Source organism: Nesoenas mayeri (genome assembly GCF_963082525.1).
Source record: "Nesoenas mayeri genome assembly, chromosome: 15".
Classification (NCBI taxonomy): Eukaryota; Metazoa; Chordata; class Aves; order Columbiformes; family Columbidae; genus Nesoenas; species Nesoenas mayeri.
In genome coordinates, this window is record NC_137559.1 from 9,364,252 (window position 1) to 9,386,152 (window position 21,901).

At 47.5% G+C, this 21,901-nt stretch overlaps 1 protein-coding gene across 1 annotated transcript in view; it reads right to left on the reverse strand.

The window, feature by feature from the left end:
- LOC308046294 (syntaxin-binding protein 4-like) overlaps positions 1-21,901 on the reverse strand; it is a gene marked incomplete at both ends in the record, with an annotated part of 41,558 nt that overhangs the window by 12,112 nt on the left and 7,545 nt on the right. Inside the window, 10 exons of the mRNA XM_080354025.1 lie at positions 936-1,008; positions 2,115-2,268; positions 2,696-2,802; positions 2,994-3,135; positions 5,753-5,873; positions 6,651-6,736; positions 13,666-13,740; positions 14,784-14,853; positions 15,661-15,756; positions 20,632-20,705. Of these exons, the coding sequence (XP_080210151.1) occupies positions 936-1,008; positions 2,115-2,268; positions 2,696-2,802; positions 2,994-3,135; positions 5,753-5,873; positions 6,651-6,736; positions 13,666-13,740; positions 14,784-14,853; positions 15,661-15,756; positions 20,632-20,705 (998 nt within the window). The remainder of the gene's footprint in view (positions 1-935; positions 1,009-2,114; positions 2,269-2,695; positions 2,803-2,993; positions 3,136-5,752; positions 5,874-6,650; positions 6,737-13,665; positions 13,741-14,783; positions 14,854-15,660; positions 15,757-20,631; positions 20,706-21,901) is intronic.

The window sequence follows — 21,901 nt, forward strand, 5'->3', positions numbered from 1 at the left end:
CAACATGGCACAGGGATTCGCAAGCAGGCCCAGTGCCTCAGCAGGGAAGGGATCTGACTCGTAGCTGTGAGAATAATGGGCTAGTCTTGCTAAGGAGCCGCTGGGGAAAGCCCAATTTTGCCTTGGGGCAGGAGTAACCTTCATATCATAGGGATATGAGGTCTCTTGTTGGAGGTCATCTCCCTGGACACTGCATCATGGGGGTTATTGAGGTTTCCTGCGATTCCTAAGGGACCTGTGAAGCTGCAGGCTGATTTGAGTTCACCCCCCTGTTGCTGCCGTCCTGGCGAATGAACAGAGCAGATCTCTCCCACAGAAGTCAAGAGCTCAGCATGGGACTCAGAGCATGGAGAGAAAACACAGCATGGAAACTTAAGCAAAAAGTGAAGCTTGGATGTGGAGAGAAATGTGACTTAACCATACCTATAAGCATTTCCCAGTTTGACCAACTGAGGGCATCCTTGATGCCTGTATAATGCACAGGATTGCTGTGTATGTTACAACTATAAGTAATCATCTTTTTTATAGTGTGTCTCCGAGGACCAGTTCCCATCAGAAAGGAATGCTGCCTGCAATGAGATCTCCTGGATGCAAGGCTGACATTATCTTTGCACGTGGGCAAAGACACTACTGCAAGTGAAACACAGGCTGAGAGTGAAAGAAGTTGTGTCCTATGAGTACCTTAGTCCTTTGAATGCCTTAGTAAAGAATTCTGCTACTTACTGTGGACAAACATGGAGATAATTATTACTCACTGAGTAAGCCAAGCTGCTCCCTTCCCTCTCTGCTAGTCATCTGTGTCTCATTATCACACCATTAGATTCCATTACAGCAGCATAAACACTGATCAAAAATAATTTCATCATTCTCAGCTCCAAGCAGCCAAGGTTGTGTTTGTCACCCTCACAAAGAAAGCAATCAAGCAGGACTCTTACCTGAAACAGTAAGCTCTGGTGGGCAAATGTCCGGTGACAAAGAAGGCACAGGAAAATTATTTTCATGTCTATTCTAGAAAAAGAAGACACAACAGCACAGACAGTCGCTAAGCAGAGTCTGTAGGTGTAAATAAAGAGCAGAAGATAGAGGAGTTCAAGAGAGAGCAATTCATCTGACCCATAAAGAGCAAAGGCACCATGTCTGCCTCCTGTGCAGATGGGCCAAAAGAGACCCTGGGGGTTGCTCTGGAGCACTTGGGACAGGCACGTGCCCGAGCCATCCCAGAATCTCTGGTGATGAACAGAAAGCCCAGTTTGTCATCACTGTAACTGAGAATTTGACCTTACATCTTTCTCCACTGAGGTTCTCCCTCAAGCTCTGCATCCAACCCACCAGTGAGGTCCTGAGTCTGACTGCAGCCAACTGTGTTATTTACCCAAAACACACAGTTATCACAGTGAGCTTGACAGGAAACTGAGACCAGTGCCCACCCTTTCTTAAGTGCCAGGTGACAGCTGAAAGCACAAGTAAGAGGGAAAAACAGAGTCACCAGGTAGATACACTGAGCACAGAATCCAGCCATGGGCTTAAGTTATCATGAGGGTGGTGTGGTTCAATCCTGTCTCCCTATGCACGGCTCGAGCACTTGTATCTGCGAACACAACACGTAGCTGGGCTTCACAGGGAGGAATGAGCCTTGCTTATCATTAAGCTAGTGAAGAACAGAAATGGATTGCTTAGGAATGCTGTGGATTCATCATCAGAAGTCTTTAAGAACAAAGGGTTGTTCCTGCCTTTGGGTAGGAGACGAGATCAAACCAACTCCTGAGATCCCTTCCAGCCCTGTGACTGGTGTTGAATGAGATGCAAAACCACGGAAGGGTTTTGTGGGATTTTTTTTTTTAAATCTGAGACTTCTGAAACAGGTCTGAATGCAGACCCTGGAGATGAAGCTTCTCTCATTACCTCCACAGATAATTTGCTGTCTCAAACCCGAGAAAGAAGAAACAGTATTTCAGATTTAAAATACCTGGCTGTAAGACAGGGGTACACACATCAGCATTACAGACTTTCCACTGTTCAGAAGGACTACCATGGAGTCCATGAAGAAGAGTTTTCTGATCAAAGACAGATCACAGGTCTGATGTTGGTTGTCTTAGATACGGACTTCAACCTACCTCTGGGGACTTCATGTGGGCCTTCAGTCTGCAGGAACTTACACCGTTCCCCACAGCCTTCGGAGGTGGCGATGGGATGTTGTTATGAACTGACAGTCCAGGATGTAACCGTCCCCTTCCAGGAATAAAGGCCACTTCTGTGTTTCCCTCATGCCTTAAAGAAACAACAAATACAGAACATTTTATTAACAATTAAAAAAAAAAAAGCACAACTTAAATTTGCGGAACTTGCATGTCAGTTGTTTTTTCCCTCGAATAATCTCACTTAGGCTCATGTAGCCTGCACTGGTGTAGCTGGATCTCCAGCAGCTGGGTTGCTTATTTGAACTTCAGTTCTGTTGCAGAACTCTACTGGGCACTGATAGAGGATATTCATGAGGACCAGAACGTTGGCAAGGTCTGGATTACACATCAAGATGATCCATGCATTCAAGATTTCCTTATATGATCACCTACCAGGACCATCTCAAAGTATGATTTAACTTAAACTTCTTGAAGCTAAAGACTGGTATGACCTCAGGGATTTTTGCCCAAAACTCAACAGCACCATGATGATGACAGGAAATATGTTACATGCCTACCTGAATTTGGCTTTAGCAATTATTTTTCTGGCCTCTTCATGTGTGCTGCCCACCAAAGAATCTTTATTGATAGCAACTAGTTGGTCACCAGGTCGAAGCCTACCATCCTAAACAAAGAAGGAGAAAGAGCATTGGAAAGGAATATCCTTCTGCCCAAAACCTTCTCCTGCAACACAGATCCTCATTTGTCCATGCAATACATTGTTCATCTATTCTTAGAAAAGCTGCTTCAGAACAGCTACAGCTTCTAGGAGAGGTCCCCATTGCAAAGTCACTGAGGGTCTCCACGGTCACTTACCTTGTAACAGTCACCATCTGGCATAAGCTCTTGAATATAAATCATGGGGCCATCAGGCCTGTTAGATCCACCACTGATTGTCAGCCCTAAGCCGGAGGATTTTGCTATAGAAATGCTCTGGATTCCTGATTCAATGGAGTAGCTGCAAGGGAGAGATATTAGCAGGTGACTCAAGGTGATCTGGTTCATTTTCTCTTGTCACTGAACAAACTCTGCCTGGTTTTCTTTCAGTGCACAATCCTTCTAACTTCTCCCAACTTTTTCTACCTCTGCATCTTTTCTTCCACCAGACCTTGGAAAGCATGGGCGAGGACTCCCATTTTTCAGCAAACATTTTTCAACATTATGAAGACATCTGGCTTGCATAATCCCAAATGCTGGGGAGTACTTGTTTGCACTTAGAAAATAAAGAGAAAATAAACTAAAGGTTTAACAACAATATAGTTCGCACTCTTGGTTTTTATAGCCAAAAGTATGCAAAGGATCGATGTGATTATTGTTTGAATTCAGCTAAATCACCAGACAGCAATTCACAGACTGGTCAACTTTTAAGCAGCCCTTAGCAAATGTCAAAGTGAAGCTCAGGATACACAGCTGTCTATGTCTTAACCAGGGTTTGGACTCAAAATCTTACAAGATGCCCTAAGAAATGAGCCCTTAAGTGCCTTTATAGCAATACCCACTACACTGTATTTTACTTCTGTGGCAGTGGTACAGATGACTTGCCTAGTCAAGGATGTTCAAGTAAGGTTGGACCCTACACTCAAAAAGCTGCCTGCTAGACAGGACCCAACAGGCCACCAAGACCAGGCCACCACAGGCAGCTTTGTGTGGAGAGGAGATTCAGCAATTGCAGTAAGTGTTTGTGGGAGCAGAGATTTCACTGAGCACCCACAGGACGGCGGGCAGCACAGCGACAGGGAGGTTTTAGGGAAGGATTTGGTCTGATCTAAGGGTCAGCAAGCCTTTTCCTCCTAATGGGCTGGCTTTTCTCCATTTCACTTTATTTCCATAGCAGCCATTCACCAAATGATCTGCAGTTTCTGGCCCTCCTTGTGTTATCAGATAACTGAAGGCACAACGACAGCTGTGCATCCCATGCCTCACAGTGGCACCAGTGCGTAACCACCCTGTGCTCCCCAGCAATGCCATCCCCTGTGGTCAGACACCCCAGTGACAGAGCAGCGAGCTGCCAGCACCCCCAGACTGGCAGTGGGGCACTGCAAGAGCCAGCTGGCTTTGCCAGGGAAAAGGACTGCATTCATGCATTAGTCTTACGAAAAGACATTGTTCTAAGAAATATTTTAGGAAAAAGGTGTCATGACATTAAAACTCGCTGTTCACATCAAAATATCAGAAACTGGGGTGAGACTGAATCATATCAGATTCCTGTTGCTCAGTGGGGTGGCAGTACCTCAGGTGAGACCATGATGAGAGGCCACAGCCTGGGCACAACCTGCAGTGAGCAGAAGGGATGGCAGCCACGTGCATGAAAAGACTGGTAGCCCAAATTACATCTCTGCAGTTGACCACCAACACCCAGCTGCACTCAGTGGTCCGTGATTTCAAATGGCTCATGCTGCTCCCAGGAGAAGACCGCTGGGGCCTGGCAGCAGCATGGACACAAGCAGAACATGGCACAGCATGGCAGTGCTGAGCAAGGAGGCCACCAAACCAGGTCCCTTCTGGCCTGAATTGCAGCCTGGAGTGGGTTAACAGCAGAGCAAGGGTGTCTGTCTGTCCTAACCAGCTGACAAGAGGAGCTGGCCTCTTCTCTGTAAGGGTCTCTCATTCCATGCAAGCAGCTTAAACGTCTGATGCCAAATATTTGTCCTCTGCAAATCCCTAATAAAGAGCTGGTATTTAGCAAGAGGATTTACTGGTTCTGCAGTAAGGGCTGATTCTCTTTAACAGCGACTTGGCTTGTTTACACTGGCAAGGAAAAGGAAGCTGCAAGCCGTGGGGACAAATGGTCCCAATTCCACAACTGTTAACACACTTTGAGCTGTCCCTCTTGAGACGGGCAACCCCAAGCACCCTGGAGAGGAAACTCCACAGAAAAACAAGCTCTGCCTGTCCAAACCTCTGGCACTGTGAAATATGAAAGGCACAGATGACCACATGAAAACACATGCTCCAGGAGATCCTCTGTAGACAAAAGGATGCGGTGTCTGTAGGTAACCACTGTTGACAGCAAAGCAAAGGGCGTCAGAAGTGTTTGCATCGAGAGGTCAATGCTTGTGCTCTTGTTGCATGATGTCAACGTGCCAGAAGCAGGGCAACACAAAACATACTCCTGAAATACCTTCCAAAAGCACCACTGGCCTCACAGAAACACTCTGCTCATGACGTGGTTTACAAAGGTGGTTTGCAGGGTCTTCTCAGCTGGCCGGAGGCCATAGCTTCTCCCCAGGTTTCAGAGGGGAGGAGGAAGAGTTGCATGGTAACCATATTGCATATTAACCATGTTGTAAATGTATTGACTGCCTCAACAGGGAAACTTTTCAGCTCTTGAGCACATGCTTCCCAGGAGCAGTCAAGCTGTCACCATAACAAGGACTTCTAGAAGACACCATGGTCTCTTAGCCCTTGTGGTGATACAACAGTATAGAAGAGATGAGGATGAACAAAGCTGTTCTTCAAACACTGGAAGTATTTACTGGCTCTACTGCTAAGACAGTGTTTGACATTCAGTGATATCTTCACGACTGACCAAGGGACAGGCTTTGTGGGGCCAACCCTGTGCAACCTGTACGTACTGTGTGTGGGGGGGATGTGCCGGGTTCCCGATGAAGGGGCTGTGGGAATTGGCAGGACTCAGCAGCAGCGGGCTCTGGGAGCGTGAGGAGGAGCCTGAGGATGTACTTTCCAGGTATCGACCTGAACAGCAAAGTCACAGTCAGTCCAGGGAACACAAATACTCCAGCGTCACCCTCCTCTCCTGGTCTATCACTGAGAGCTGACACTGTTTTCTCATTTTTTGGGGGAAAAAACATATAGAAGTTAAAGACATGGAGAGGAACGTTCAGCCTTCTCAGCACAGTTCCAGCATGGGACTGTCACCCCTCTGCCAGCGTGACGTTCCTCTGCCATAGGGGAAGAGTTGGCAGCCTTCTGGTGGGATACTAAGCCAGAGGGACACCTTCTTTCCCCATGCACACATGATTTGATGTGCTGGCGCCCGGCTTAGGTTAACCTTGTTGCACTTCTCAAAACATTTTCCATTTTCAAATGAAAAATAATGACCATTGAATGAACAGTTGCTTAAATGCTTTGAAATCCATAGTAGAAAGCTGCACCTACAGAGAAAGGTATTGCTGGGGTTATCTTCTCAGCACATCACTTAATCCAAGTCAGGGCATCTAGAAAGCTGTTACAACCCCAACCCAGTTCTCCCTGGTTCACCTAAGGAGCTTGTCTCACTTTGTGCTCGCTCTGTGCAGGCAGGAATGGCTCTGTCTGCGCTTGGCACCCAAGGATACACTAAGTGCTTGCAATATGGAGGAGTAGGACTTGTTCACCTTCAAACCTCCACTCAAACACCTGCACAAATCAAATCAAATCTCCTTCAAAGTAACACTGGGATAGAGAAAACCTTCTTAGCAGAGAGAGAGAGGGGTTTTTGTTTGCCCCCCAAAGACATGCTGAGCTACTCACCACCACCGTGCAGGATCGGCGAGCTCCGTGCTGAGCCCGTGTTGCTCTGGGAGCCAAACTTCTCCAGCAGCTCAGAGAACTCTCTCCTGAAAAGCAAAACACTGTATAGTCAACTGCTGCTCAAAACTATTTCCCACCTGACTATATGAAAACAGTACCTCTGATGGCAAGGACTTACTACCAAGGTGGAACACACAGAGCTTTCACTTGCATAAGGGTATAACCTCATTGTTTCAAGAGGCTGTGCAAGGCTTAAAGTCAACAGTCAATCTCATGTCAGTACAGCTTTCCTGTGATGGGCTGGAGCCTCAGTGTTCTTCTTCCCTGCCCTGGAAAGTGTCCAAGGTGACAGTGGGAAAGAGGGGCTGGGAAGGGACATATGGACAAGCACTAATGAGAGGGGCTGTCTGTCCAGAGAGAGGGCAGATGAATGCAGGAGTCCTGCCCTGCCCCCTGACTTGCGTGCCACCACATGGACCATCCCAGGAATCAGGTGGAATAATTTAATCCCCAGCTTTAAGGCTTAGAAGTTTTGCTAACACACCTCATAAATTCAACAGACTGTCAGAAGGAGCCGTAACTATGCACACATAAAATAAAAATGCTTCACTATTTATGAATCTTTCCAGAACAGTTAAATGTAGATTATTCTCTGTGGTATTTGGGGTTTGCTTGTTTTGGATTGGTTTGTTTTTTTCCTAGACAGAAAGCAGTTCCTGCTAGCTCTTGCTGGGACAAAGATGGGAGATGGTTTCTGGAGCACATGCAAAAGCAGCATCCCACTCTGAATCTCTTCATGTTGATATCCTCCGTGAACACCGCAGGATAAACTCTTGAAGCATAAGACCTTAACAAAGACTTGTATACAAAAACCGTGCTGGGGCAGCACAGGCTTCTGTGCTTTTCCCAGTAGTTCATGGCTGAAGATGCTGAACCAGCATGCTAAACTTACAGATATCAAGATCAGGACGGCTTGTCAGTGAGTTCAAGAGCAGGGAGGAATGGCAGCCCACAAACATTTAGCATGATCCCTCTGTCTTGAGGCAACCCTCCCTGCTTCTTATATTACCTCTCTGCAGAGCAATCTCCTCCACAACATCCCCTGGAAAGCTGGCTCAGTGCCTCAGTGCCTTCCTTAATGCTTTCCTTCCAGATTGAGTCTGACCACCATATATCTACCAAGTATGTTGAGTCCTCAGTGAGCTGTAACTACCTGTACACAACAGGTGAATGGCTTTGTGACCTTCCTTTTGCCAACTGTAACATGTTGGGTTTTTAAACCCCATTCAGAACCACCATTAACCATATAGACCAGCTGCTGCATTGTTTCTGGAATCCTCCTTTGAGTTGCCTCGAGCCTCTTGCATCCTTTTGGATGACAGACAGAGGAGGGGATGCTGTATTCCAGCATCATCCTCCTGTGCCCATCCCTGCCACGCTGGCTCTTTGCTCCCAGGAGCACGTGCCCTTCTGTGCTTGTGTCATCTTCTTCCTTCATAACCCAACGCTACCTGATCAGTCCAACTTTTTGGCAGAGAAAAGAGTCTCAAGGATGACTAATTTCTTGAAGGCGTCATTAAATAAGCAGCCAGGCAAAGGGAAGAGACCCTGAAAGTACTGTTTCTGTGGCCACGGTAACATCATTAGATGTGTGCTTTGAAGGCATGAGGGAATCCCCATGGGAAGGTGCCTTCTTGATGCTATAGCTACAGGAAAAGCCTGTTTATGAGTGGTGAGCTCTCACGCTTGACAGACAGACAAGCTCAAGACATAAACCTGTAGGAAACCAGCCACAGCAGTTTCCTCAGTGATGAGACTGCTCTTACACACAAGCAGACATTGTGTCATCTGCATACTTTACCGGGACAGATGTTATATATTATTGGCTAGATTAGAGTCAACAATATTAAATGACAAATGAATCATCAGCTGTTTAGGTTCCTGCTGGAAATACTCTCAGTACTTTATGTCTTACCATTAACAAGAAGCTCATTAACAAACTTCAAAGACCAGTACCTGCCTTATCTAATATTGCCATCAAAAGTATAGCTTATTCATTCCATTTAATGCTAATTTTAATTCTAAGTATCACACAGTACTTAGTGGAATGCCTTGGTGAATCCCAATACTTTGCATCAATGCTATCATCTTTATCAACTAAACCCATGACCTTAAAAATAATACAACTACTTTGTTCAGAAAGCTCACCTTCTACAAAACTCTTTTAACAGGCAGTTTCACAGTGTTAGATACAGAAATGTATGTTAAAGCACTGAGAAAATGGAAGGAAAGCTTTGACCCTACAGCAGCAGGACAGCAGTTTGCTGTCTGTCGTTCCCTGGGTTAAACCTTGGATGGATCTTACCTTAGCAGAATTTTTCTAACTTTCCATTAGAGTCTCTGTATTTCTACAGGTGATTCACACTCTCATTCCCCTATTAACTCATGCACTGATGGCCTTATCCCTCCATGACATATTGCAACGACAGGTCTAATATGCTGGAAGCTAATGTATTATTTCCAGTGGTTACCTAGCCATCAGGAACTGGGTTTTTGTTTTGGGCTGGGTTTTTCTGTGGTCATCTATTGTTACGTTTTCTTCAGATAATAAGTCATCAGAGCACAGAACAGGTTATGAACTTAAAACAATGGCTAAAGAACTCTTAGTCAATGCAAATGCAACTAGTCTGGCAGCTCTTATGTTCTTTAAACCCTGCTAAACAATGCAAATCCAATCACTGATCCATGCTGTCAAACTCTGTTATAAGCAGGAGTGGGTATGACTTGGACATTCTTTGTTGTTGTTTATTTCATGTCCTTAAGTTCATCCACAAAGGAGTATTTATCATTATTTGCTCAGGAGCCCAAACAATGAGCTCCAAGCCCAGGGTTGCCTTGCTGTAGGGGTGGTGTGACTAAATGCTACATCATGGGCAACTGTCCCAGCTTTTGCTTTGTTGGTCAATACTGCAAACCCCGGTTGCACCAAGGACATAAAGACACGACTAACTTGAAGCACATGCTTATTCCAGCAGCAAGGAATACACTTTCTGGTGTCAATCTCCCAATAATTAATTTTATGCTCAGTGTTGTATTTGGAGGAATTTGCAGGCGGGCAGACAATGCCCGAACATTACCAATTAATGAACAAGTATGCTGAAAGAACACCAACACGCCTTGCTTTGTGCTTTGAGACACTAAGACACTTCAGAAGATGTCTTTAATATTTAAAATTTGACCGCTAGTAAAACACTTGAGTTGTCATACGTCTGCAACACTAAAATGCCCAGCTTTATTTAAAAAAAAAATAGTGGGTTGCATTAGGTGGAAAGTTCATTTTAACAATCCATTCTCCAGCTCTTTTTAATTAAGATACAGACATTTGAGGTCTGGAGGATGCCTGTAACAGAGCTCAGACCCGCACAGCCTTCAGCCAGCCCCCCGGTGCGGAGGGGGATAATGGGGTTTGCCAGCAGCAGCCAGCTGTAGGCTGACTTTGCTGCAGATTAAGCAGCGGGGGGCCAATCTTCATGCAGAATATTGTTGTTTTATCTCATAATACCTTTTTGTCCTGCCCTTTTGTTCTTGGGAGAACAAAGGATGAATCCTACATCAAAGGTTACGAGAGAGCACAGCGTCTGGAAACCTCAGCTCTGCACCACAGCTGGGGCACCACAGAACAAGGAGCCTGTGACACCAGATAAATTAATAGCTTGTCTCAAAAAAACCCCAGAGCCTGCAGGTCAACGGGAACCGTGAACCCAAAGCCCTGCAAAAGCATCACAAAAGCAGATTTTCTCGCGCCCAGCTTGCAGCAGCTGTGGCGTTTCCACCAGCTGTGCTGGGCAGCACATTGTGCCACTGCTGGGCTTTGCTTCTCCATAAATGCCTCCAAAGTGGTGATGTGCACAAGTGCATCTCTGCTTCTGTGGAAAAGGGTACGTGCTCTTCCCCAATGACCCTGGGACACCCCAGGCTGGCAAGAGACAACCTCAGCACGGTGTTCCAGTTCAGCACCAAGTGCTCAAACAAACCAGTGGGCTGAGCCGCCACTGTCACGCAGGGCTCGCAGGAAAAAAAATGGATTAATTACCTTGCATTTGCACCAGACTGAGCATGGACTCCAAGCAATAGCCTTGCTGCTGATTCCTGGATATTGGTTGACATTGATTATGCAGTTGCAGAAAGCAGAATGCTTTCTTGACTGCTTCTTGTGCAAGCACTATTAATAAATAACCTGTTTTCACCGAGATGACTGTGCATATCATGCAGAGACGCAATGTATTTAGCATTTTATCAAGTAAGTACTAGGACGTGCAGGGCAGACCAGCTTTCTCACAGTGATAAACCTGAAAGACCAGGATGATATCTGTGCAACGCATAGAAATGAGCAACTATTGTAACTTTCAGGTTGAGAATGAATAAACAATAATTATGTGTATGCAATAAAATTATCCTCATTAGGTAAGGATGAGGACAGACGAAAATCAGATCCAACCTTCATCCAAACCCAGTGTGTCCAGCTCTAAATCTGAATTTTCTGCTTTAAGCCCTAGCATTACTGCTGCTCTCTGCAGCATGTCTGATGCGACAGGCTGAAAACATGCATCTTATATACGCCAGGACTGAGTTCCATTAAGAGCACAAGTAATTTGGGCCTATAATTAACTCCAGGGACACATAATAGCATTTATGAGTCAAATTCAGCCAATGGCAACCACAACAAAATGCTACTCAGCTGAGTCATTGGGAAAATTGGCAGGTGGGTTGGATCGTCTTCCAAACCCAGAGCCATGGCGTTTCCTCCTCCAGCGTGCCTTATACGCTCAGGGTTTATGAAGGTGACCTGCATGCGAGTATCTGTAAATACACTGAATTACACTCCTCCCCATGTCTTCCTTCAGCTTTCGTGTCTCGTGAGCCACTTTGTTGGGCAGTGGCAAGGCTGCCCTCAGCTCATGGGAATTCATGGTGCAGCATCTCCGTGGGTATCACCTCCAGAGCTGACAGTCTCTGGGGAGTCAGAGCGCCCGTTTCAAGCCAGACAGAGGGCTGTGTCTGCTCGCCCACGCTCAAGGAGAGACTTAAAAGATAACAGGACATCAATAAAATAAAGACAAAACTAAAGGGAAAAAAAAAATGTAGAAAGCAGAAAAATCCTTCCCCCATTTCCACAGCCCTTAATCCTGGAGATATGTATTCGTGTATTAAACAGTTTGTGAGATGATTATGTAAGTGAAATCTCTGCAAATCTTTAAAAAAAAAAAGATAAACTGATTACTTCCCCACTCTCCCACCAGCTAACCTTTTGCAGATTTAACAGATAACCAATAGCAAATGGAGACCAAATAAATTACTTAAAGTTTCACTGTGCTCCCAGAGTCTTCTGCAGTTGGTTTTCAAGCAGCCCCTTTACAGGGTGATTTGGGACTGTGGACAGATGTGCAAAGGAGCTGGAGCTGCCGACAAAGCCATGCATGCGTATGTTTTAAGAAACATCTGCTGCAATTTAAGATATTAGGAGCTGCCTGAACAGCCTGGAACAGACCGGCATGGGCAAAGGCAGAAGACCTGCTTTGGGGGCTCTGGCTGAGAAATGAAGTGTTTTCCTGGGCAAGTCCTGCTGCTGATGGGTACAGGGAATGGCTCAGCTGTGGGAACCCGTCCCTTCTGCTGGGCACCAGCCCTAGTAACAGCCACCCAGAGAGGGGATGTCACAAGACACCCATTGCCGCTTTCCCCCCTAAGGCAGGAACAGGGGGCCGCTGTGGCACAGAAGTACATCCTGCACATCCTTACTCAGACTCAGAGTAAAAGAAGGTCAAACTCCCAAGTCAAGCTCTGGTGACCTCTTTGTTTCACTCAGTGCTTTCTCAGCACCTGCTGAAGGACTTGCAGTTAATATAATAATTTGAGATACTATTTTTCATCGGAAGAGTGTAGGTAAAAAACAGTCTGTCATTAACAGCAAATAATTCCTCCACCAGTATATTACTATGTCAAAATTAGTCTCATCCCTGTCATTACAGCACTCTCACTATTCTGCTAAGGCAGTAACACTCCATAGCTGCTGATGGATAAGGCATGAAACCACCATCTCCTGTGCTAACGGGATGCGGGTACATTGAGCAGATGACTCTGTGATCTTCAGCCACCCACACGCAGTGCAAAGCCTCGGCCCCACCAGCCTGCCTGCCCATGACCCTGCTCTGCCTAAACCCACTTCATTTTGGTGGTTCCTGGTGCACCTCAAGTTTCCAGACCTGTTTTTCTGTTCAAGGGAGAAGATGCTTGTGCACATTGTACCAGATCTCCTGGGGAATGCAAGACAAGACCTCACTGATCCCATACCTTGGTTTCCACAACGCTACCCTCTCTCATGACACCATCATTGTCCCACACAACTTAAATCCAGCCAAGACAAAACCAAACACTTTTGTTCTACTTGTGAGTCCTCCAAGCATCTCTAGAGAGAGCAAGATTTTCCAGGAAGTGGTGAGGGGAGAAGTTTCAGGGAGAAACTGCCTGTCCTTGCTGGGAAGGAGGAATCCTCTATGGAAGGAAGACCTTAATTCAACATGTCTAACTGGAAAGGAAAGGGAAGATTCTGCTGTCCCTATGTCTTCATCCAAAGCTCCGTGCAGCATGTAATAACCCATAAGCAGTTCAGCACTGCACAGCAGAGCTGAAGGAGCCTGTGCCACCCTGTAACTGAGGCTGGAGCTGCCCTGGTCTTCGATAGGGAAACATCTGTGGAAACCTGCTCAATGCCAGGATGCCCTGCGGAGCCAACACAGGCTGGGCGGGAACCAGGTCTGCAGCTGGGAGCCGCCAGCTTTGCTTCCCTTCCCATTACAGCTCCACAGCATTCCCATCGGTGTACAGTTATCAAAAACCCTTTGCCACCTCCATCTTCGCCATGGGCTTTGAGCCCAGTTAGCTCAAAGACAGTCCATAGCTGTGATGCCAATGAGTACCCAGATCCCCCTTCCCAGCACAAGACGACATTTCTTACCTGGCATCATCGTCGCGGGCTATAAGAAGGCGCATGTGGCTGGTGGCTGATGCTGTCCTCAGGATGTCCACAGCCCTGCAAAAAAGAACGACAACGTCAATGCTGACTCACAGTGGTGCTCCACCGAGCTCACCTGGCCATGTGTCAAAGCTCACGGCAAACTGGGCAGAGACTCATGGCCTGGGCAAACCCTGCCAGCAGCCAGGTGATCTTTGTTGGCTGGATGCCTGTGGAACAGCTCCATTCCCTGCCTGGGCAGCAGGGCTGGTGGGCAGGCAAGTCACAGCCTTATTTTCTCACTTCTGCAATAAATCAGAAGTCCCCGACAACAAAGCAGACCCAGAAGGTGCACGTGGCAGTAAGCAAACACCTCCCAGTACATCTCCCCTGGGAAGTTTCCATCTCAGGGATGACCACTTTCTCATTCATGTGTCCCCATGGGAGCCAGGACAGTGTGCTGGGGGCCAGACACAGCCTCCCTGCAGCTGCAGAGATGTCCTCGGGACCTCCTTCATCAAACCCAGCTGCTCTAGGGGTTTGGAAGCAGGCAAAACACATCATGCTGCCTTCCCAGGCATGCACCCAGCCTGAGCACACTGTGCAGAAGCACACTTCTTGCCTTGCAGAAGTGGAAGGCAGCAGCAGGCTGGCACCACCTTTAATTGAAAAGGGCCCCCCCCAAAATGCAGTTACTCCTCTGGCAGTGAATTATTTTATTGTTGGGGAGCTGAGGGGCTGGATTGCAGCTCCGGAGGGAACCTCCATGCAGAGCAGCGCTGTCAGGCTTAGGCACTGGCTAATCTCCTGTGCTGGGAGCTGCGGGGCTTGCTGGGAAAGCTGCAGCAGATGGAGTGGGAGTGCCAGGAGCTGTTAGAAAAGCCCAGCATTTTGGGGGGATGTATAAATATCTCACAAATACAGTTTGTGTCCACTGGTCTGTTTCTATATAGAAACTTTTCATTTCTAATTCCCAAATTGGCTCTTGGGAACAGCGTGGCTGTGTCACAGTGCAGGCAAAGCGATGGCACTGGTATCCTCCACACAACCTGCAGCCCAAACCACTTCACAGAATCATACAAAAGCAACAGGAATGCAAGATTTCCGTTTGGATATAGTACCTCTCACTTGTAACCCCAATTAGGGAATCGCCATTGACCTCCAGGATCTGGTCTCCTGGCTGCAGGCGCCCTAGAAAAGAAAAATAATGGATAGAAACTGCAGAAAATACAGCTTGAAGGGACTGGGAGAGGCTGGGCAGTTCCTTTCTTTGCCCAGAGACAGGATGAAATATGCACAGGTTGTTCCAGAGATGCTTATCCAACCTGTTTTTCAGGACATTCACAGATGAAGTTTCTGCAGCCTCCCTGAAAAACTTGTGCCAGTGTTGCAGTACTTCCTCTGCTGTAGGAAGTTACGAAAGCAAATACCAAAAAATGCAATAAAGCTTTTACTTAATTCAGTTTGAGGTTAGGTAGAAAACCACGAGTGGCACATCCACCTGTCCTGGACTTTTTTTCTTTATTACATGGAAAAATTATGTTGTAACATTTGGGAAAAAAATAAATAAATCTTTCTAGCTTAAGTTATGAAAGGTGAACTCTGCAGTGTGCTGCCTAATATCTCCTTATTTGAAGATGCTCAGAATGAAATCAGTGGCCTAGGGCAGAGCTGAATTTGCAAAAGGATCTCCTGTCATTTGGGGGCTACAGGGAGTCAGTGGCACATGGGAAAGAATAGGCAGAACAGTGAAGTTCTTTGTGAGGCAGAGATGGATCTTGCTTTAAAACCACAAAGCAATCATACCTATGCTGCAGAAGTCAAGACAAGGCTGCTGTCAGATGTTACAATGATTACCCCAGTAGAAAAGTATGCCCCAACTGCTGGAAAATCTGGGAAGAAGCACCTGAAGTGTCTAATAAGGTAATATATAAGACAAATACACTGGATTTTGGCTTTTCTCAGATTTTGTGGTACTCTGCACCATGTTTGACTCACCATCTGCATAAGCAACGCCCCCTGGAAGGATCCTCTTGACATAAACTCCATATTCTTCTCCCGTGAGTTCCTTGATGCCACCGATTACCTTAATACCTGGAGGAAAAGAAGTGTCCATGGCACAACAGGAGACGAAAAGCAGTTTCCACAGGCTGTCTCAGAGGGATGCAGCCTTGGGTACAGCTCCCGGCCACCCCAGCACCACCTGACACCCCATTAAAAACCATCTGTGGAACGCCCCCCTGTGTCCCCTGCGCCACACAAGCAGCAGCAGAAGCAAACGGATGTGTCTGCTGATGCAACACGAAGGCTAAAGGCATCTGGTAGCACCTGTCTGGAGCAAAAGCTACCGAGAAAAAGCTTCTGAGAAAGGCACGGGCAAGGAGCGATCACCTTCCCCAAGCCCAAGTTTGTCACTGATGGGAAAGGATCCGATTCTGCTGTGAATGCCTCAGCCTCTACTCATGTCCCTGATAATCCTTGTCATAGGAAACATTACTGGAGACAAGCATTTTCCCCAGGACACCCCCTTTGAGGTTCAATATCAGGACAAGCCCCAGGTTCACTACAGTGGTGAGAACATCCCTGCTGCAAGCTCGCCTGCCTACCAGCCTCCAGCAGCATCTCCACCACAGCCTTTGAAGCCGCCAGTGATGGCAGAGCTGCAGATCAGGAGCACCCACAGTTTATCAATGTTTGGAGCCAGGAGGAGCAGCCAGGGTGCAGAGATGACCTTTGGTTCAGCTCAAACACCCCATAACAGTGCCTTGGCAAAGGGCTCTCGTGCTGCACAGCCACCTCTCCAGCCACGGGACATGTCCCTGCTGGCCTGCGTAAGCCGGCTGGCAGGAAAAGGCCCAAGAGACTTATTTCTCCAGGGCTCATTAAGTCCTGCTTCGAAGATCCAGGCTGTGGACAGAAGGATTAAAAAGCCCGGCTTTAATTAACAAATCTCTCCTGAGAGCCGCCGGTCAGGCATTTTGCTGCTCCAGACAGGAGGGCACGCTGAGGACAGGCGGCACTGCAGAGAGGGACACTGCCAGCGTCACGGCAGCTTCATCCTCTGGCTGCTGCCCTGGGCTGATGAGCTGCTTCCAGCCTTGGGGAGGTCCTGGGGTGCACAAAGTGACCCCATGCAAAAAACACCTCCCTCCAGGGGAGCAGAGCACAGCTTCTTCCCCAAAACCTGAGATCCCTTTCTGAAACAAGCAGGAGAGGAGTGGACCCTGGATTGGGATTACTTGGGACAATGGCACTATTTCCATCCCTAGGTCCCTTCCTTTTGTAACCCCAGCTCTGCTGTAATGACCCTCACAGCTTTCAGCTACCTCTAGGGAAAGATCTTGTCTTTCAAGTCACCTTTGCATTAAAATTGTGATTAAAACCAGATGGTTACAATTTTTAATTTCATTCCTGTGTGCACCAGTTGCCGCTTGTCCCAAGCACAAAACCCCAGCCCCATCTGAGTGCTGGAGTTTATTCCCTGGGCTTAATGCATTAACCACATATGAACCATACAACCTCTGTGCATCTCTGAGGAGCTATTTTACTGATAGCACTGGGGACTCACAGCAGAACACCTCAGAAACACGCACCATTGCGTTTTAAAATAAATTAACTGACATTGGAAATATTGCCCAAAAGAGGTATCTCAAAGTGGCACAAGCCTCCCCAGGGCATGGGGGCAGGTTGGGCACCTGTGGACCAAAGCTGAGGAGAGACACTGCAGCCCCAAAGCCCACTGAGAGAAGGTAAAACCTGCTCATCATCAAGGATGCTCAGCTGAAAAGGGTCTCAGTTCCTGACCGGGCTGGGGTAGCTGCTGGTGGCCTTTGCCACCAGCTATCAGAGAGGCCCTGGGAAGCAGGCTCACATGTGGGATGGGTTTGGGAAAGCCCTGGGGTGGGGAGGACACTGGAAGTCTGCCTTAAGCCAAGGTGATGACTCAAGAAGGTGTCCTACGTCTTTCTTCACACCACAACATAAAATAACTAGGAATGATGAAACATATCGGACAAATCATGTAAAAATCTGCATTTCAGAAGAGGCACAGCTGTAGCATCACCCAGCATCCCAATAGGACCTGCTTCCGATGGGCTCCTCTGCTGAGGTATCAAATCAATAATGACTCATTTCCCTTTTGTGTCCACAAATCAATTGTAATAATGGCTTCATATAGCTGAAGTATCTACAAATCCTCCTTTACCCCCAACAATGTCAGGAGAAAATCCCATCTTGTTATTAAAACCAGTGATTACTCACAGTGTTCATCCCAGACACACTCAAACTTTGACAAGAGGGAGGAAAAAAGTCCTGACTTTTAACTCCCTTGCTGAGAAACCAGCTGGGTACTGTCAGGATCTGCCCACCCAGCCATCACCCTGCCACGGAGGCACCGTGGACGCCGGTCCTGCCCCCCAAAACATGCACTGGGGGGTTTCCACCAGGGTGGGAAGGAGGAGCAGGAAGGGTTCATACCTGCTTGGGTTCAGACCGAGCCGTGGGACAGCCTGGACTGATTGCAACAAACCCAAATCATCAAAGATTGTGGTGGCAGCACTCCTGGGAGTCTTCATGTTTTATAAACATGAATTTATATTTGGGACCCAGTGTAGGTAAATAACGGCTCTTTAATTATCACAGCATCAAAGTCCCAGTATAATGCTTATTAGGTCATACTTAGGGGCAGATAATCTAGCCTATTTTGGATCTCTCTCTTTAATCTTTTCCTTCTGGCAAAGGTCCTGGAGCTGATGCCCATGTCTCCAGTATTTTCTCCTTTGGAAAATAAATGTTTATGGGAAAACTCCAGCTGGGCATACAGGTGACTAACCAAGACAGTGTTTTCTTGAGATTCTTAGCGATCCTATAAATTTCTTCAAGACCTTTGAGCTTCTCTGGCACATCTAATCCCACTCCCACTAATGCCCGTGTTGCAGTTCTCAACTTCTCAGGCTGTAATCTTACCTGCTCCTGGCTCGCTATGCAGCTCTGTACCACGGGGTCAAGGGGTGTCCTGGCTAATCTGGTTGTTTAGCCCAACTGTTATCATCTCCGGAGCATCCCAACCTCACCATGTGGTCCCGGCAGCCTCCACACAGAGACTGCCCGCTTTGCACCTAAGCTAGCAATGTTCAATTACATTTCCCTTAATCCCCCTGTTGATCTTGCAGCCCCGGCCAGCTTTTTCTGTCTGGAGGAAGGGATGGATTGGAGGTGAATCACCCGCTGCCCTGTCCTAAGAAGATCAAGGTCAAGATAATGGGATCTCAGTGTTTCTGAAAAATGCTTCTTAATCAGCACTTCCCTTTGATGGCGATTCTTTAATTCAAAGTTCAGGTTTTAGGAGCTGCCCGGTAACCCCTTTGAACTTCTGCTGAGGTTCACATGTGGGTTTCCACCTAAAGCCACAGAACAACAGACCTAGGGCCAAACGCTGACCTGCCACATTGGCTGATGCTGCCCTAAAGAAACTCTGCTGGAATAACACCTGCATCTGAACATAAGAAGCTCACGGAGGCACCTTTTTATTTTCCCCAAAAACATGTTCTGAGCAGCTACGCCTATGGCAGACATGAGGCTCCCGCAAGCACTACTTGTTCCTCAGCAGGGAGGGATGGTTTCTGGAGGACAATTGCTCCTTTTGGGTCTTTCAGGCTTCACAAGAGAGGATGAAGAAAGCTGATGATGGCATTAGAAAATCCGTATTGTTATACCTTCCTGCAGCACATTGCAAGACCCTATGGAGTGTCTGCAAAGACCCTGTGGCCACAGACTGGGGGAAAGGAAGAGAACTGGGACCCAGCAAAGAGGCTGGCAACAGGCTGTAGCATCTGTGAACCTCTTCCAGAGGTCAGCATCAGCTTGGTCAGGCTTTTCTAGGTCTCCTCCTTTAATGAGCTAATCTAACCCAACAGTTTAAATCCCATCAACTCAACCAAATCCACCTCTGGTGATTAAAACATCATTTTCACCAAGCAAAGACATTTCTCTGAGCTCCTGTGAACATCATGAAGAGAAGACCAGGAAAGGTGTCAGCAAAGCTTTTCCTCCATGGCAGAAAGCCCAAGAGCTGGAAACAGACAATCTATAGTTAATGTCAGGTCTCAGGAAACGTGGAGAGTTCGACTTCTCAGGACAGGTCCCCAAACGGTCACCCAGGGACCTCACCACAGGGCCCACAGCTGTTCTGCAGGATGATGCACTCGCAATTTAAAATTATGGAGGAGACTGCATGGTGGGTCCCGAGAAATCCTGATGCAGGATTGCAATTTTTTATAACGTCCATGAAAGAGCATCAGTATTTATGCTGCTGGATACACAGAGGTCAGATGAGATGCTACGCTGGATTCCTCCTGGTTGAGTTTCATGAACCTGTGGCCATTCCTCATGCTCTCATGGATATGACCATCTCTTTTTTCTTCTGCGCTTTGATGTTCAGAGCACTGTGGAAGGACATCTGACTCGCTCAGTGTTCATACTCTTACCCGCCAGCCAAACTTTCCAAAAACAACTCACACAGCCCAGTCTCCAGGAGAGCTGCAACGCCCTGCATCGCCCATCAGGGTGGCTTCCCGGGGAGCCTGCCTGCAGTGGGGCAAGGCAGTCATCTGGGAAGTGCTTGGAATGTCATTTGCTTTTTATTATTAAATTAAAAAAAAAAAATCATAACATTCTAAAAAGCCTTTCCCCCCCACATTCTGCTCCAGGGATGGGCTCTGACTCCAGGCACAGCTCTCAGCACTGTGACTGTTCACCATCAGCCGGGTACTAGTCAGGATTTTGACTTTATTTTAACCTCCCAGGTGCAAAAGGTGCTATCAGGTCCTTGACAGAGGCACAAGAACTGGTATTTCTGTGAGATATCTGACTTCACACAGAGGCACATCACAACACAGGTGCTGGGGCCCAGGAGGATGTTTGAGTTGCTCCAGGCCACCCCAATGTCCCTTGCAGAGGTTCTGTACTCACCCAGCCCATTTGCACTGTTGTAGAAATCAAAGCAATGTACAGCTCGATCCATGCCGTATGGTCCCATGAGTGTCCTAGGAGAGAGAGTAAAGACATCTTTCTTTAATGGGCTAAAATAAACATGCCAAACCAACATGTGCACACGGACATCCTTCCCATCCCTCCAGATGTTGCCCACAGAATGATGTAGACACCCAGGTTGAGGGACACAGCCCTCCACATCAAGCCTGCACTGGCAAAAAGCAACCTCTTCCCACCCCCCTCAAAGTTTGTACAGATAAATGAGAGAATATGTGCAGGGCTGGACATCATCCTCCCCACCCAGCAAATCTCATGGACCTATCTGTGATTCATTACCCCAGATTAACGGGGCTGGACAGCTGTCCAGCTCCCGGGAAATGAGATCAGAGCTCGGACCAATGTTCCGGGGATAAAGCAGTTTCACAAATACAGACAGCCTGTAATGAAGACAGCCGGGCACGATCCGCTCCAGAGGTTTTATAATGCAGGCAGCCTCCATCCCTCTGGCAGGGGGTCTGGAAAAGCGGGGGTGCAAGATCTGCCAAGCCGCTTCATGTACCAGCCTTGCCAGGCTGAGGGTGGGAGCTTCTCCTCACAAGCCAAAGCGGGTGCAAGAGCATCACACACCTGAGCTTCCCCTGCACCAAAGAACCCTTCCAACTGCCCCACAGTCTCCCCAGAAACACAGTCTGGCAAGGGAGGTGCTCCAAATAAATGACACCGAAAGCATTCAGCTCCACCTGGGGACCCTGGACTCCAAACCCTGGACCACCAGTGCTTCTCCTCCTTGGGAGGCCCGTGGTGGTCAAGTCCCCTGAGGATGGGTGAACATGAAGATGGATGGACCTTGATCTGAGAAACCAGAGCCAGGTGTGCCAGATGGGAAACTGGGTGGTGGGGGAAGGGGGCAATCCCCAAACATTCCACTTCCCAGGATATAAGTCTCAAGAGAAAAGGAGTTTCTGAATTGATATCTGATCCCAAATCATGATGCAGCTGAGGAGCGACAACACTGTGGGGCACAACAGGCTCCTCCAGTCTGGTGGGAAACAGGAGAGGAATAAACCTCAGGGACTTCTCTTTTCAGGCATCCAAAATATCAAGCTATTCTGCAAAGCCAGTAACACCCACCTCTCCTTGTTAAAAGTACGCCCCCCGCCTTGCTATTGTTGCGATGTTTCAAGAGACTGGACAAAAAACTGTATGTCAGAAAACAGAGCTTGAAGGCATCCCAGAAAGCCATAGCAGC